Source organism: Cokeromyces recurvatus, assembly GCF_025118155.1.
Source record: "Cokeromyces recurvatus strain NRRL 2243 chromosome Unknown BX663scaffold_21, whole genome shotgun sequence".
NCBI classification, from domain to species: Eukaryota; Fungi; Mucoromycota; class Mucoromycetes; order Mucorales; family Mucoraceae; genus Cokeromyces; species Cokeromyces recurvatus.
Genome location: NW_026251407.1, coordinates 387,730 through 400,921, shown reverse-complemented (window position 1 = coordinate 400,921; position 13,192 = coordinate 387,730). Strand labels below are relative to the sequence as shown.

General features: G+C 30.9%; 5 protein-coding genes across 5 annotated transcripts; 4 read left to right on the top strand and 1 right to left on the bottom strand.

The window, feature by feature from the left end:
- Positions 1-320: 320 nt before the first annotated feature.
- BX663DRAFT_438651 (general substrate transporter) lies at positions 321-2,369 on the top strand (the record flags this gene model as incomplete). Its single annotated transcript, XM_051523286.1, has 6 exons — positions 321-480; positions 537-655; positions 809-953; positions 1,016-1,399; positions 1,535-2,253; positions 2,328-2,369. 6 exons carry the CDS (start codon positions 321-323, stop codon positions 2,367-2,369), a joined length of 1,569 nt encoding a protein of 522 aa, XP_051380837.1.
- Positions 2,370-2,558: 189 nt separating this feature from the next.
- Positions 2,559-4,042, top strand: BX663DRAFT_488156 (uncharacterized protein; the record flags this gene model as incomplete). The annotated part of the gene is made up of 2 exons (XM_051524792.1): positions 2,559-3,071; positions 3,161-4,042. 2 exons carry the CDS (start codon positions 2,559-2,561, stop codon positions 4,040-4,042), a joined length of 1,395 nt encoding a protein of 464 aa, XP_051380836.1.
- A 632-nt stretch (positions 4,043-4,674) lies between these two features.
- On the bottom strand, positions 4,675-7,179 carry BX663DRAFT_516726 (transmembrane amino acid transporter protein-domain-containing protein). The gene is made up of 5 exons (XM_051528637.1): positions 6,233-7,179; positions 6,138-6,159; positions 5,890-6,076; positions 5,472-5,811; positions 4,675-5,377 (listed from the first exon to the last, which is right to left on the bottom strand). The coding sequence occupies exons 1-5, from the start codon at positions 7,128-7,130 to the stop codon at positions 4,770-4,772; spliced, it is 2,055 nt and encodes a 684-aa protein (XP_051380835.1). The 5' UTR covers positions 7,131-7,179; the 3' UTR covers positions 4,675-4,769.
- Positions 7,180-8,369: 1,190 nt separating this feature from the next.
- BX663DRAFT_516723 (uncharacterized protein) lies at positions 8,370-10,101 on the top strand. The gene is made up of 5 exons (XM_051528636.1): positions 8,370-8,534; positions 8,596-8,865; positions 8,988-9,040; positions 9,106-9,457; positions 9,511-10,101. Exons 1-5 carry the CDS (start codon positions 8,435-8,437, stop codon positions 9,942-9,944), a joined length of 1,209 nt encoding a protein of 402 aa, XP_051380834.1. The 5' UTR covers positions 8,370-8,434; the 3' UTR covers positions 9,945-10,101.
- A 456-nt stretch (positions 10,102-10,557) lies between these two features.
- Positions 10,558-12,920, top strand: BX663DRAFT_562884 (uncharacterized protein). Its single transcript, XM_051531985.1, has 2 exons — positions 10,558-10,622; positions 10,702-12,920. Exon 2 carries the CDS (start codon positions 10,821-10,823, stop codon positions 12,882-12,884), a length of 2,064 nt encoding a protein of 687 aa, XP_051380833.1. The 5' UTR covers positions 10,558-10,622; positions 10,702-10,820; the 3' UTR covers positions 12,885-12,920.
- The last annotated feature ends 272 nt before the right edge of the window (positions 12,921-13,192 follow it).

The following is a 13,192-nucleotide window of genomic DNA, read 5'->3' as shown; positions in this document are numbered from 1 at the left end:
TTTGTACATGTATTCAATTTAACATTTACATTGGCTAATAAAAGATACTTTTTATGATTATATTCTGTATTTTGCCTTTGCAATGTACTTGAAATAGACAGTAGTCAGTTTTTTTTTTTTTTTTTTTTTTTTTTTTTTTTTTTTTTTTTTTTTTTTTTCAACAAAAAAAGAAAAGAGAAGCTCACAAAACTCAAATGCTTTAACTAAGAGCACCCCACATAGATATTTGAAAAAAAAGGAGGGGAAATATAAAATCACAGTTAAATATTCTTTTGCTATAGACATATTAAGCATTTTCTTCTGAAGAATTAGAATATGAAATGGTAGCAACAAATGAACATTATGAACGAATTCCTTCATCAGAAGATAGCAGTGAAACTCAATTAGCTGTTGACAACAAAGAGAGAGGAACAATTTTTGTATATTGTCTTGTATTTTGTATATGTATAGGCGGGTTTTTATTCGGTTATGATACTGGAGGTATATGATATCACTCATATTATATGCAGTAATGATTTAAATAGTCTGATTTATAGTTATATCTGGTGCATTACAACCAATACAAAAGGATTTTATTATGTCTATACAACAACAAGAGTGGATTGTAGGTGCAACAACTTTAGGTGCAATTTTTGGTGGTTTTTTTGCAGGTTTTGTAAAGTACTCCTATCATACATGCATATACATATAAATATACTGACTTGTACATACTTTACAATTGTAGCTATCTGATAAATTTGGTAGAAAAGTAAGGATTTTTTTTTTATATATTGAATTATTAAAATTAGGGTATTCAAATATTACATAGCCATTGGTGTTATATGCTGCTTTTATCTTTATTATAGGCTCCTGTTCTATTGCGTTTGCTTCCAGTTATAATATGTTATTAATTGGAAGATTAATCGTTGGTTTAGGTGTTGGTATTGCATCTATGATTACACCTGTTTATATAAGTAAGCTCTTATACGATCAAATATTTATAAAGCATAAATAAAAATTTATCTATTTTATATAGGTGAAATATCCCCCAAAAGCTTACGAGGACATTTAGCTACAATAAATACCTTTGTTATTACATTTGGACAAGTCTTTGCGTATATAGTCAATATCATATATTCAAAGAAGGACAATGGTTGGAGATATATGTTTGGCATTGGCGCTATACCAGCTATCATTCAATTAATAATGATGCCCTTTATGCCCGAAAGTCCTCGTAGGATGATAGCTGAAAATAAACTTGTCGATGCAAAAGAAATTTTACAAAAAATATACGGCTCCTCTGTATCAGAACAATTCATAGATTATGAAATTGAAAATATTCAAAAAAATATGCTACAAAATGATTTTGGTTCTTATCGTAGCTTTTTAGAGTATCACAATTTGAAACCATTATTAATAGGTAAACCCTTTTAAACATAAACACATACACATACACACACACACACACACACACACACACTTCATTTATATATAAGCAAAATATTAATAATACAATATCTTTTTTTCTTTCTTTAAAAAAAAATGACTCTTATAGCTTGTATGTTACAAGCTGCTCAACAGTTATCTGGATTTAATACTGTAATGTATTATGCAGCTACTATCCTTCAAATGGCAGGATTTAAAGATCATCAAAATTCAACTATAGTTGCATTGATTGTTTCAGTTACCAATATGATATTTACTATAATTGCAGTTTTCATTATTGATAAAGTAGGCCGTCGACGTATTCTCATTATCACTATGTTATTTATGATTATTAGTTTATTTGTACTCGGCGGATCTTTCGCTATACAACAAGAGGGCCTTTTCTCAAACCAGTTAATTTGTGAGGACTATAGATACCACTGTTCTCGTTGTCTTTTAGATAGCCGATGTAGTTGGTCTATAGAAGAAAATGTATGCTTAGAATCAGATAAAAACTCAACCATCGTTTCAGCAATAATGACGAGTTGTCCAAAGAAATCGACAGATAGTATCATTCGATTTGTATTATTATTCTCGTTAACAGTATATGTTGCAAGTTATGCGTTAGGCCTAGGCTATGTACCATGGATCATTCAAAGTGAATTGTTTAGTGCATCTTTAAGAGGTAAAGGAAATGGTATAGCAACAGCGACTAACTGGATTTGTAATCTTGTCGTCGCTTCTACATTTCTATCCATGGTAAATACACTATCAACTGCTGGTACCTTTTGGCTTTATGCTAGTATTTCTATTTTATTATGGATTAGTATTGTCCGATGGGTTCCTGAAGTAAGTAGTTTTTTTTTTTTATTTTATTTTATCTTAAAAAATAAATATTAATCTCCATTTATGACTACTATTAGACATCAGGGAAATCATTAGAAGATATTAGTTCCTTATTCTAAAGATAGATAATATAAAAATTAACTGTCGTACTTTAAATAATAATAAGTTTTTATTATTATTATTCTTATGTAAGTTTAACTGATATCTGTGACTTATATCTGTCAAAAATAATAAGACGCATAAATGAGGGGTAATAGAGGCCAGGGCTAAGCTTATAATTATACATTCTATTTCTTTCAAAAAAAAACATGCTATATCGTTTATTAATACACCAAAGTAATACCGTCATACGTAAAGCACTAACTAGATCTATACTACTTTCCAGAATACCCATAAACAGATCAAATCATTACAATCATTATAATCACACTATACCCTTCATTATTCAAACATGTTCATTTTCGAATTCAAGCATCTTGTCCAGATATTTTCCAGTCTCAAAGATCGAAAATTACGATCCTAGTACTTACAAAACATTAGCATTTTATAAATTTTATCCCCTTCCACAAACTCAATTAGAAGCATTAAGGGAGAAGCTATTAGCTGATTTTGGAGAATTGGGTATTGTAGGCAGAATCTACATTGCAAAGGAAGGCATCAATGCTCAAATTTCTTGTCCTGAAGAATGTTTGCCCAAGCTACGAGAATATCATAAAAATTATTTGACACCTTTGTTTGGTGGTGATTTAATGGACTTGAATATAGGTACTGAGCATGGTAGACGAGCATTTCGTAGTTTGCATGTTCGAATTCGTAAACAGGTATATATTCAAAAAAATAAAAAAGTAAAAAATAAAATAAAATAAAAAACTACATTTGCTTATATTAATCATTATGGAAATATTTATAGATTGTTGCAGATGGTTTAGATCCCAGTACATATGATTTAAATAATAGACCTTCTCATTTATCACCTGCAGAATGGCATGAAAAACTAACTAACTATGAAAAGGAGCATAACAAGAAGCCTGTATTAATTGATATGCGCAACCACTATGAAAGCGATATTGGTTTTTTTGAAAATGCGATTTGTCCTGATGCAGGAACATTCAGAGATAGTATTAAAGCAATGAATGAAATTTGTGAAAATTTACCACGTGATGAAGAGGTATTTATGTATTGTACGGGTGGTATTCGTTGTACGAAAGCAGGTGCAATCCTTCAATCGGCTTCTGGATTTAAAAAAGTGCATCTTGTTGAAGGTGGCATCACAGCTTATGGTCGATGGATTGCAGAGCAAAAAGATAAGCAATCATTATTTAAGGGTAAAAATTTCACGTTTGATGCTCGTATGGGGGAAAGGATTACAGACGATGTCTTTGGAAAATGCCAAATTTGTGGACAGCCGTGTAATCGTTATCAAAACTGTGCACATTCTTCCTGTAACATTATGATGCTGTGTTGTCCTAGTTGCGCATCCCAGTTCTTAAATACGTGCGCTCGTCTAAAATGTTATGATACAGTGCATGACTTTTTAACGTCTACTAAAGAACATTTTAAACCAGCTGGACCTAATGTAGTTAATGGTGTACGTGCTTTTACTAAACAAGGTGAGAATAACATGGATGCTTCATCCAAGCGTATCGTTGTTGGAAAACAAGGTGAAAGCTGTGATAATGAACATAATCGTCGTATGCGTGCTATTGAAGTTTTAGGTGAACCCGGTGAAGTTTTAAAAGAATGGGCTAAGGCAGGTCGAGAATTACCGCCCAAAGCTGATCGATCTACATAGATATGTAAAATAATAATACTAGTTTAGAAGAAATATATTTATTTTGAATGTAATAATTTGTAGTGTAGTTAGATAAATTAATAAATGATGTGTAATAGATAAACTAACTAAATCATAATCCAGTAGTTACTATAGATTGAAACAATGAGGTTTAATTTTGAAAATACCTTGATAGATAACTAAGTGTACTTCTATATTACAGTGTTGTAAGTATGTGTAAATAGAATAGACTGATATTTGTAAACACATATGGCTATACGCATCTATTTTTATGGTTAAGTGTATCATTTCCTCTATCTTGTTCCTTTAATCCTCATAATCAATCTCCCTTGAGAACTAGAAGCTGGGGAGGGTAGGATTCCAAATTATTGCATTTAAATTACTACAAGTTGAACTACAACTCAAACAAAATATGAATATTTAGTATATTTATTGAATACATTTCTTTTTTTTTTTTTTCTTTGCTGATAAATTTTCCCCTCTTCAAAGAACATCTCGAAGTGAACAAAATGTACTATTTCCTTTTCGTGTGTATGTATGAGTGTGTGTGTGTGTGTGTGTGTGTGTGTCTCATGTCTTCAATCTGTAGTGGATATACTCAAACATTATATGCGAATTTTCAACATTAGAAATAATATATAAAGCATTTAACATTTTATAACAAAATCTATATTAGAAAAGATAATAGAATAAAGAAGAGGTATACAATACATAATAATGTTTTTTTTTAAGTACGGGGAGCACAACGAGAAATAGGAGCAGCAGATTCTCCATCCTGAGTCCAGAGACCAATAGTGATATATGTTGTATAAATCATGCAAACAGTACCAAAGACAATAATTGAAATATCAGTTACTTTTTGTCTCCAATTATTTGCAACTGCTTTTAAATGGAAGAGTGGAGGAAATAAGTAACAGAGTGGAATACAGCAAATAGAACCAATTAATGAAACAAACTTATCTAAATCCCCAGACCCTGCAATAGCAATTGCTGCACTTAATAAAACAGTAGCCAATCTAAACATATTCTTTTGCCATTTTACTATGGGGTTATATTTGCCTGAACGAGAAAAGAGACCCGTCTCGACAATACGAATAGCAGGGAAAAGCTGTAAAGGGATTGATAAACAAATAGCTATAGCATACAATCCTTGAATTGAATTGACAGTAACTGTAGCTGGTAAATTCAATAAAATAACAGTTTGAACATTCTCACCAAATGAAAGATAAGATAGAAGACCAATGGATATAAATAGTAATGTAATAAATAACATAGTCCACGATAAAACCTTTGGGAATTTCTTTGGCTCTCTCATTGATTCAGCAATAGGAATAACTATTCAATAATAATAATAATAATAATAATAAAATGTACTTTGTAAACAAGATAATAACTTTTCGTTTCTTTTTTTTTTCTTTTTTTAACTTACTTAACCCAACACCTTCAAATGTAAATACAGCAGTACCAATAAACATAGGAAAGGAGGAAGGATTGATAAACCATTCTACCTTACCAATACCATCAACTATTAACACAAACAGATCATAATAATACAAATACGATAAGCCAAGTAAAATGAAAACATCGGCGATCAAAGCAAAAATAGAAAGTTTTTGAATTTTTCGAATCATTGCCAGAGGTACGAAAATAGCAATTTGAACTAAAATAAGATAATGAAGTGGAACATTGATTTTACAGTCACTGACAGCTTCAATTAACGCATTCAAACTTTGTGCTACAAATACCATGTAAGCACAAACAAACCCTATCTATAATTTACAACACCAACATAGTTATTCAAAATAATGTTAGAGTAAAGGATAATTAGAGTATGGTTTATAATATACCTGGGAGATAGTGACGGCCGAGAGGACTAATATTCTCATTGACTGCCCAAATAAAATACCACCAATATCGCCAAAGGAAGCAGGAACTTTATTACGTGTTCTGATCAGCAATAAGAAACAATATAGGGTGATTGAAGAAATAAAAAATAAAAAAAGTGTAGAAAAGAGTACACCACCATTGTGAAAGCTAGATATTCAAATACATTTAGATAGGCCCATTCTTTGTTTACAAAACAATATATACTTACGCCTTTGGTAAAAACATAACACCTAGCAAAAAAAATACAATAAATAATGCAGTTGGATTATGGGAACAAATAAAACTTATTCTATTACTCTTTACCTGTACCAATAAACGATTTCAGTAATAAAAAGACAGTTTTAGTCGGAGTTGCTGTTCCTTCAACTACATTTGCTCTTGCTTGACGTAAAAGGGCTGTTCTTTCATCGGAACCTTGAATGAAATCTTCTTCTTCATCGGAGCTCATACCTTCCTCGTCTCTTAAATCCTCGCCACCAAAATGGCCATACATTGCTAGGAAATCGACAAAAGAACGTGTGATCCAAGAAGGAGGCTTTTTACCTTTCTTTACCGCTTGATCAATGACATAATGACGTCTAAACCCCCCCGGATCTTTTAGGTTTAATAAAGCCGGATCAGATGGTTTATGAGTAGCTACCATCATAGACCTTGACCTTTTCATTTTGGCCTGTAAATGATCATGATCGTGATCTTCTGTCCATTTGTAGATATCGTGAGTGATAGCACCACCATGTAGTTGATGAACATCAGCAATCGATTCTTCTTCGTCTTCCTCTTTTGCAGCATGATGTTCTTCATTTCGATGAATACTAGTACTTGGACCAGGTGAAGTACTCAAGAAACTAGGGGATCCAGAAGGAGAAGCAGAGACAAGATGACGTCTTACTACCTTGGCTACTTCTTCATCATGTATATCAACTGATAAGTTATCACCGTAAGGCGAACGAGGTCTATCTTTAAAAGAGATATGATGGCTATTGCTATTAGTACCATAAGACCGTTGAGAACGAATACTTTTGGCAGGTGAAGTGCTAAAATTATAGGGTTGCGGAACGGGGGATGCATTTAGCCTAGCAGTAGACTCTGTAGGATCAAAGGAGCTAGCAAGTACATTTTCGTTTATATAAGCAGATGTATTATCTGAAGAGTTTCTAGAATGTTGATGTGGTTTGGAATTAAATGGTAATGAACTCGACATGTGTAATGACGATTTATTTATAAAATGAGAAAAGAAAAAAAAATGAAACAATTACAAATCAGAATATATTTTATTTTATTTATTTTTTGAGGTTACATTTAGCTACTAATTTAGATAAAAATATTAATTGTTTAGTAACGAAAAAAAAAAATATAATAAAGCCTGTCCTTATTTATATCAATATAAATGGTTATAAACTCTACATTATCATTCATTCAAGCTTAAAGCCTCTTTGTAACTAACTCAGAAAGACTTAGAATTAGCATAGTAATTTATTCATTATTTATTTTAATACGTTTAAGAATAAATTTATTATGTAAGAAATAAAATGTTACTACCAGTAGAGCTAACAAGCGTCCTATGAATGATATGGCCTTTCATTTTGCCTTTTTTTTTTTTTTTCATCAGACAGTCTAATTCTAAACATGTTATAAATTAACATCAACATGCTTAAGAGATACGTGTATCTATTCATCACAATCTATGATAACCAATAAAGAAGCATTGTAATATCTGCTCTCATAGATTTTTTAACTATATGTATTTGATCATTTCACCAAAACAATATCTAAGCTTATTAAAAAAGAGAAGTATTTATTTTAGTACTAAGCATAGAAAAAGTTCGTTTTAAATCTTAAGAAAAAAAAATTCCCTATTTGATTATTAAAAATCCAAGGTTAATAGGCTTCTGTTAACTATTTTACTATGTAAATGTTTACCTTTACACTTTTATTAATTTGGTATATAATATTAAATACTGGAATTAACTGTTATTAATACAGTTTCTTTTTTTTTTTATTAAATAGATACATGATTCTTTATCAAATAATACTCTATCCTTGTAAATCGTAGCAGCCTTAACATGTAGGTACATATTATAAACTATGCATTAAAGTTATTCTGTATTCATCAATAATAGATATTTAGAATGTTTATTAATGATAAGTTTGGTAGATTATAAAATACAACAAGTAGAAATATAATTGATAATTACAGTAAGGATAATGGCTTTACTATTTGCACCACCTTAATAAGGAGTAATGACAATACATAATAACAGTCTAATGTTTATAATCATATTTGATGTGTCCTTAAAGCAGTAGATCAAGATAAATAAGCCCTTTAGGTTTCCTTTATTCATACGATCCTAATCCAGAAATGATTTTCGTCATTTATAAAACAATTTTTTTTTTAATATTCCGCTAATTTGAAGGAAAAAATACAGCACAATGCCTTGTAGCGGAAAAAGAAAAGAAGGGGTAAAAAACCTCTTATTATTAACTATTTGTCCTCTTTTAAATAATATGAAAATTAATTCAGCAGCTATTTTCATTTTGCAAATGTCAGCAGCTGTTACAGCAGCTATAGTTAAAAACTTGGTTGTATTTGGTGATTCTAATTCAGGTACAACAAAACGATGGCTTAATTTTGTTTATTGTTAATTTTACAGATTGAATGTAAACAGATGTCGGTAATATTCAACGATGGTCTAACGGACCTTTATGGAGTGAATATGTTGCTCTTGCTTGGAATGCATCACTTTATAGTTTTGCTTTTAGTGGAGCTGTTTGTGATACTGGAATGTATAAGTCAATTATAAAAGAAGACAGAATGCCAAGTTTGAGAGACCAATTGGAAGCATATTATAATCTAAATCTTAATTTAAAGCCAGAAGAAACTGTTTATGCTTTTTGGTTTGGAATACAGGATATATTTGAGATGGCCAAAAGACACGGTAAAAAAAAAAAAAAAAAAAAAAAAAAAAAAAAAAAAAAAAAAAAAAAGGCTTTAGAAGTAATGTAGCCTCCCATTGTTACTTACATGCTTTATATATACATATATATATGCGTAAAAAAGGTCGTTATGAGCCTGATTATAAGGAGATTATAGACTGTATTGGTCAACAACTAGTAAGGTTAACAACGCTCTCTATAAATAAATAGACTTTAATCGAATTTTTACTTTCTTTCTTTAGAGAGTAGCTCGGAAAGTGTTTTTATCAAATCGGTTCCTTATATTAAATATACCTCCATTAGGACATATGCCTTATTATCAAAATACAGATTTGGCAGTCAATAGAAGCCATGCAGCATTAGAGATTAATAAAGGACTTGAAAAAGACGTTGCAAATATGAATAAGCATCATCATGCACTTGAAATGGATTATGTCGATATTTATTCGCTAATCAATGATATCGTCGTAGATCCATTCATTTTTGATTTTAAGGATCCTAATGCTTCTTTTTTGGATGAATGTTTTGGAAAAGAAGATTGCAGGTTCGATCAAGACGATTATATTTGGTGGGACAAAACTCATTTTACCACAGGTAACTTGTTCTCTATTTATTTTATTTATTTATTTAATTCATATTATTTATAGCTTTTCACAAGTCAATTGCAACAAGTATTATTGATTCTGAATCTTATACGTCTAAAATAACATTGACTGACGAGCTTATAAAACAGTTGGAGGATCCTAAATCAAGATTTCACTCAATGGTTTATACAGCACCACCTTATAAAGGTGTTGTTGATGAGCAAGCTGCCCTTTACGATACTGAAAAATCAAAGCCTCAGCAACCTCAGCAACCTTTGTTAGAAGATGACATGAGAGATTTAAAATCAAATTATACTCAAACCATGGGAACTACTCTTGATACGAATGAAGGTCATACTTTTATAGGATTTTTAATATTAACCTTAATTATTTTGGTTCTTGTTATTTGGATCAAGTTCCCCAAATCCGCTATTTTTGGCTGGTTTCACAACAAAGACCGTGGCAAATTTGTTCCTGTACGCAATGAGGAAGTATAACTTGTATATAAATTTATAGTTTTTTTAGTAACAACAAAATGTCAAGGAGTCATATGATAAATTCTTTTCTTTTAAAAGTATCAAAAGGAAAAAAAATCAAGCTTTATAATATACCTAAAATACAATAATAGAAACCATTCTTACAAACTAATTTTAGAGTCGTTTACTATAACATGCGATCTTTAAAATTAGAATAGCTCAAATAGTGGACATTATTTCTTTTTCTTTTTTTTCTTTTTTTTTTCTCTTTATTTTACAAAGCTTATTTAAATCTAATTATCGCGTTATATCTAAGTATTATATGGATCTATAAAATAGATCGACAATAGACTTGTTAGAATTAGAAAAGTTATAATATAATTTATAAGCAAGTGAAGGTGCTTGTAGTACAGTCCACTGATTGTTTGTATTACCTAATTTTGGTAAGGGTTTCTTTATAGTACACCTCCTTATTTATTTAATAAGTACTCTATTCCCCTTTATTATCTTTTGTTCGCTTAAAATGGTAAGCTATTATAATATAGGCTTGGATTTTATGAGCTCAAGTTGCGTTAGTATAAATACTTTAAGCTTTCTTTCTACTTTTAATACAATTCATAACTTATACCATAATAAAATTATAAAGCGTTTTTACAAATATATACATATATACATATACATATAAACAATTCATAACAGGTAAATAACAAGTTATAATTAGGAATTAAAAAAAAATAACTGATCTTAATTTTCATGCTTTAATAACATATATATTCAGTCTGACGTGTGATCTTCTGTAGCTATCAAAAAAAAAGTTATATTAAGCATAAAAGAAATAAATCAAGATACAGTCTCTTTTCTTTTCTAATATATTCATATACATATACGTTTTTAATCATGAATACTAATCAACTGAATTATAAAACGCCTAAACCTGGTAAAAATCAGAGCTTTGTCAGTGATATTAAGCTTCCTGTGAACGCGTCTTGCAGGCTTTCCACTCCTTCTGAATCTTCTATTGAAAAATATCCTTCAGCTGATATGGAACGCTCTTGTGAACTTCTTACTGCTGCATTTAGTCAAGCTAGTCTCGATAATACACCTTTAGATCTACACTACTCCTCTTCTGATCAAGATGAGTATGATACAAATGATGAAGACGAATATACCCACCCATCCCCAGAGACAATTCTTTTCTTTGAGATCCTACAAGACTTTCCTGATCTTTCTACTTTTATATCCCATCCTGATTTCTGGTCCTTTGCTCAAATTTGGCTAGAATTGCAACGTAAAGCACAATTAGCAAGAATCCCAGAAAACAGAACTATTATACAAACTTGGTTTCAAACAGTAACTCTTCAAATTCACTTCTTTATGGTAACGCTTGTAAAGTCAAATCCTGGTAAACCTGATAAGAACTCCTTATCCTTTCGTATGTTCTCTGCATTTAGACGCTTAAAGGATCGCATAGAAATTCTTCATCAGGTATTTCAAATAGTTGAGAATGGTCGTGTTCTTTTTAATCAAACTCCTACTGAAGCAATTGCTCCTTTGCTTAGAGCTGCAGAGGATATTCAGTCTAACTTGAACTACTTTTCACAAAATCCTCAAGTTATTCCAGTAATTGATCAACATACTAATTGTGTTGATTTAAAATCTTCAGAAGATGTATCTATGGAAGAATTATCCAATCAAGTCATGAATACATATAACATAGTATCTTATCAACACAATACAATCCATACTATTCTAAACAACGAAGGACAACAACAACAGCAACAGCAACAACAACAACAACAACAACAACAACAACAACAACAAACAGTCACTCTTGTATCGTCTTTAGAGGATTTAGCAAGTTTACAACCTGCTTCTCAGTCCTCACTGGAGACTTTTTCTGAACCTTTGAACACACCTGATGATGTGGTCCCCCTTATTGATCAGGTCTTCCCATCTCCTTTATTAGATACATCTCTACCGAACCATGTATTTCCTGCAGAATATTTTCACATTCGTCCTTCTTGGCTTTATAACTCTTCTGAAGCATATAGCTTTTCATTGCCTGTTACACCTGCAATTGGACATATTCAACAACATTTTTTATCCTTGCCAGTTACTCCCTTATGTATTGAAGCAGAAGAAGAAGAAGACGATGACGACGACGATGAAATTATTACTGCCGATATCATGTATACTCCTTGCAATACAATTCAAGATATATCTCCAGATGATATCCAGACACAAATGACTTCACCCTATAATACTACAAATGAAGATATTTCAGATTATGAATTAGATGAATCGGATTCATTTGAAGACATAACTACCAAAGATGATGAAGACTATGTAGAGCCTGGGGAAGATTATATTGAAGACAACATTCCATTCATACCTAAAAGAAGATCGAAGCGCACTCAGACTTCAAAGAAAAAGCAACAACAACAGCAACAGCAACAACAACAACAACAACAGATATTCGAATATGAACCTCCAATAAATACCATATCTACAAGTACTTCTGTAGTGACTACTCCCTCTACTTCAACAAGTTCTACACGTACTACAAATGTACGTAAACGAAAACCATCAACTCATTCCAAAGCTGCTGGAAAGCAAACCACATTTAGACAATATACACGCCGTACAGCGACATCATATGATGCTCAAACAACACATTATCTCAAGTCAGTATTTTTTGATATCTACAGTAGTCGTGACAAATTAACAAAAGAACAAAGAAGACAAGTACAGAAAGAAACAGGCCTTAAACCTCGAAATATTACTTACTGGTTTAGTAATCATAAACGTCGTTTTCAGACTTCTCTTTCTGTGTTTAAAAAAGTTGTAGAGGAAAGTGAAGGGAAAGTCAAGACGTATGACGACTTTTTGGTTTGGAGACGTGAACGAGGTCTGCCTGAAGATGTCTTGGAAGAGGAACTTTTAAACGAAAAGTTAGATTAATCTTTTTTTTTTTCTGTTGTTAACATTACCCTTTCTTTGCAGCAAAAAAAAAAAAAAAAAAAAAAAAAAAAAAAAAAAAAAAATAGCCGCATTTAGTGCTACATGTAATTATTGTTTTTTTTTTTCTTTTTTTTTTTTTAAAAAAAAAAGTAGTTGTTTAAAATATATAAATAATTATGTTTATAGTATGATATCCACAATAAAGTAAAATAGTTAATACAATAAAAAATCATATAGGATACACGATCTTATACATTTGACCAATGCGATTCGTAGATTTTGACACGTTAAACAATAATTATTATGAG

Bases quoted from the DNA above. Each gene is read 5' to 3' on its own strand.
- BX663DRAFT_516726 (XM_051528637.1), bottom strand. From the start codon at position 7,130: ATGTCGAGTTCATTACCATTTAATTCCAAACCACATCAACATTCTAGA. The intron at 6,160-6,232 runs GTAAAGAGTAAT...TTTTTTTGCTAG, and splicing joins GAAATCGTTTATTGGTACAG to GTGTTATGTTTTTACCAAAG. The intron at 6,077-6,137 runs GTAAGTATATAT...TTGAATATCTAG, and splicing joins GTTATGTTTTTACCAAAGGC to CTTTCACAATGGTGGTGTAC.
- BX663DRAFT_562884 (XM_051531985.1), top strand. From the start codon at position 10,821: ATGAATACTAATCAACTGAATTATAAAACGCCTAAACCTGGTAAAAAT.
- BX663DRAFT_516723 (XM_051528636.1), top strand. From the start codon at position 8,435: ATGAAAATTAATTCAGCAGCTATTTTCATTTTGCAAATGTCAGCAGCT. The intron at 8,535-8,595 runs GTACAACAAAAC...GAATGTAAACAG, and splicing joins ATTTGGTGATTCTAATTCAG to ATGTCGGTAATATTCAACGA. The intron at 9,458-9,510 runs GTAACTTGTTCT...TATTATTTATAG, and splicing joins CAAAACTCATTTTACCACAG to CTTTTCACAAGTCAATTGCA.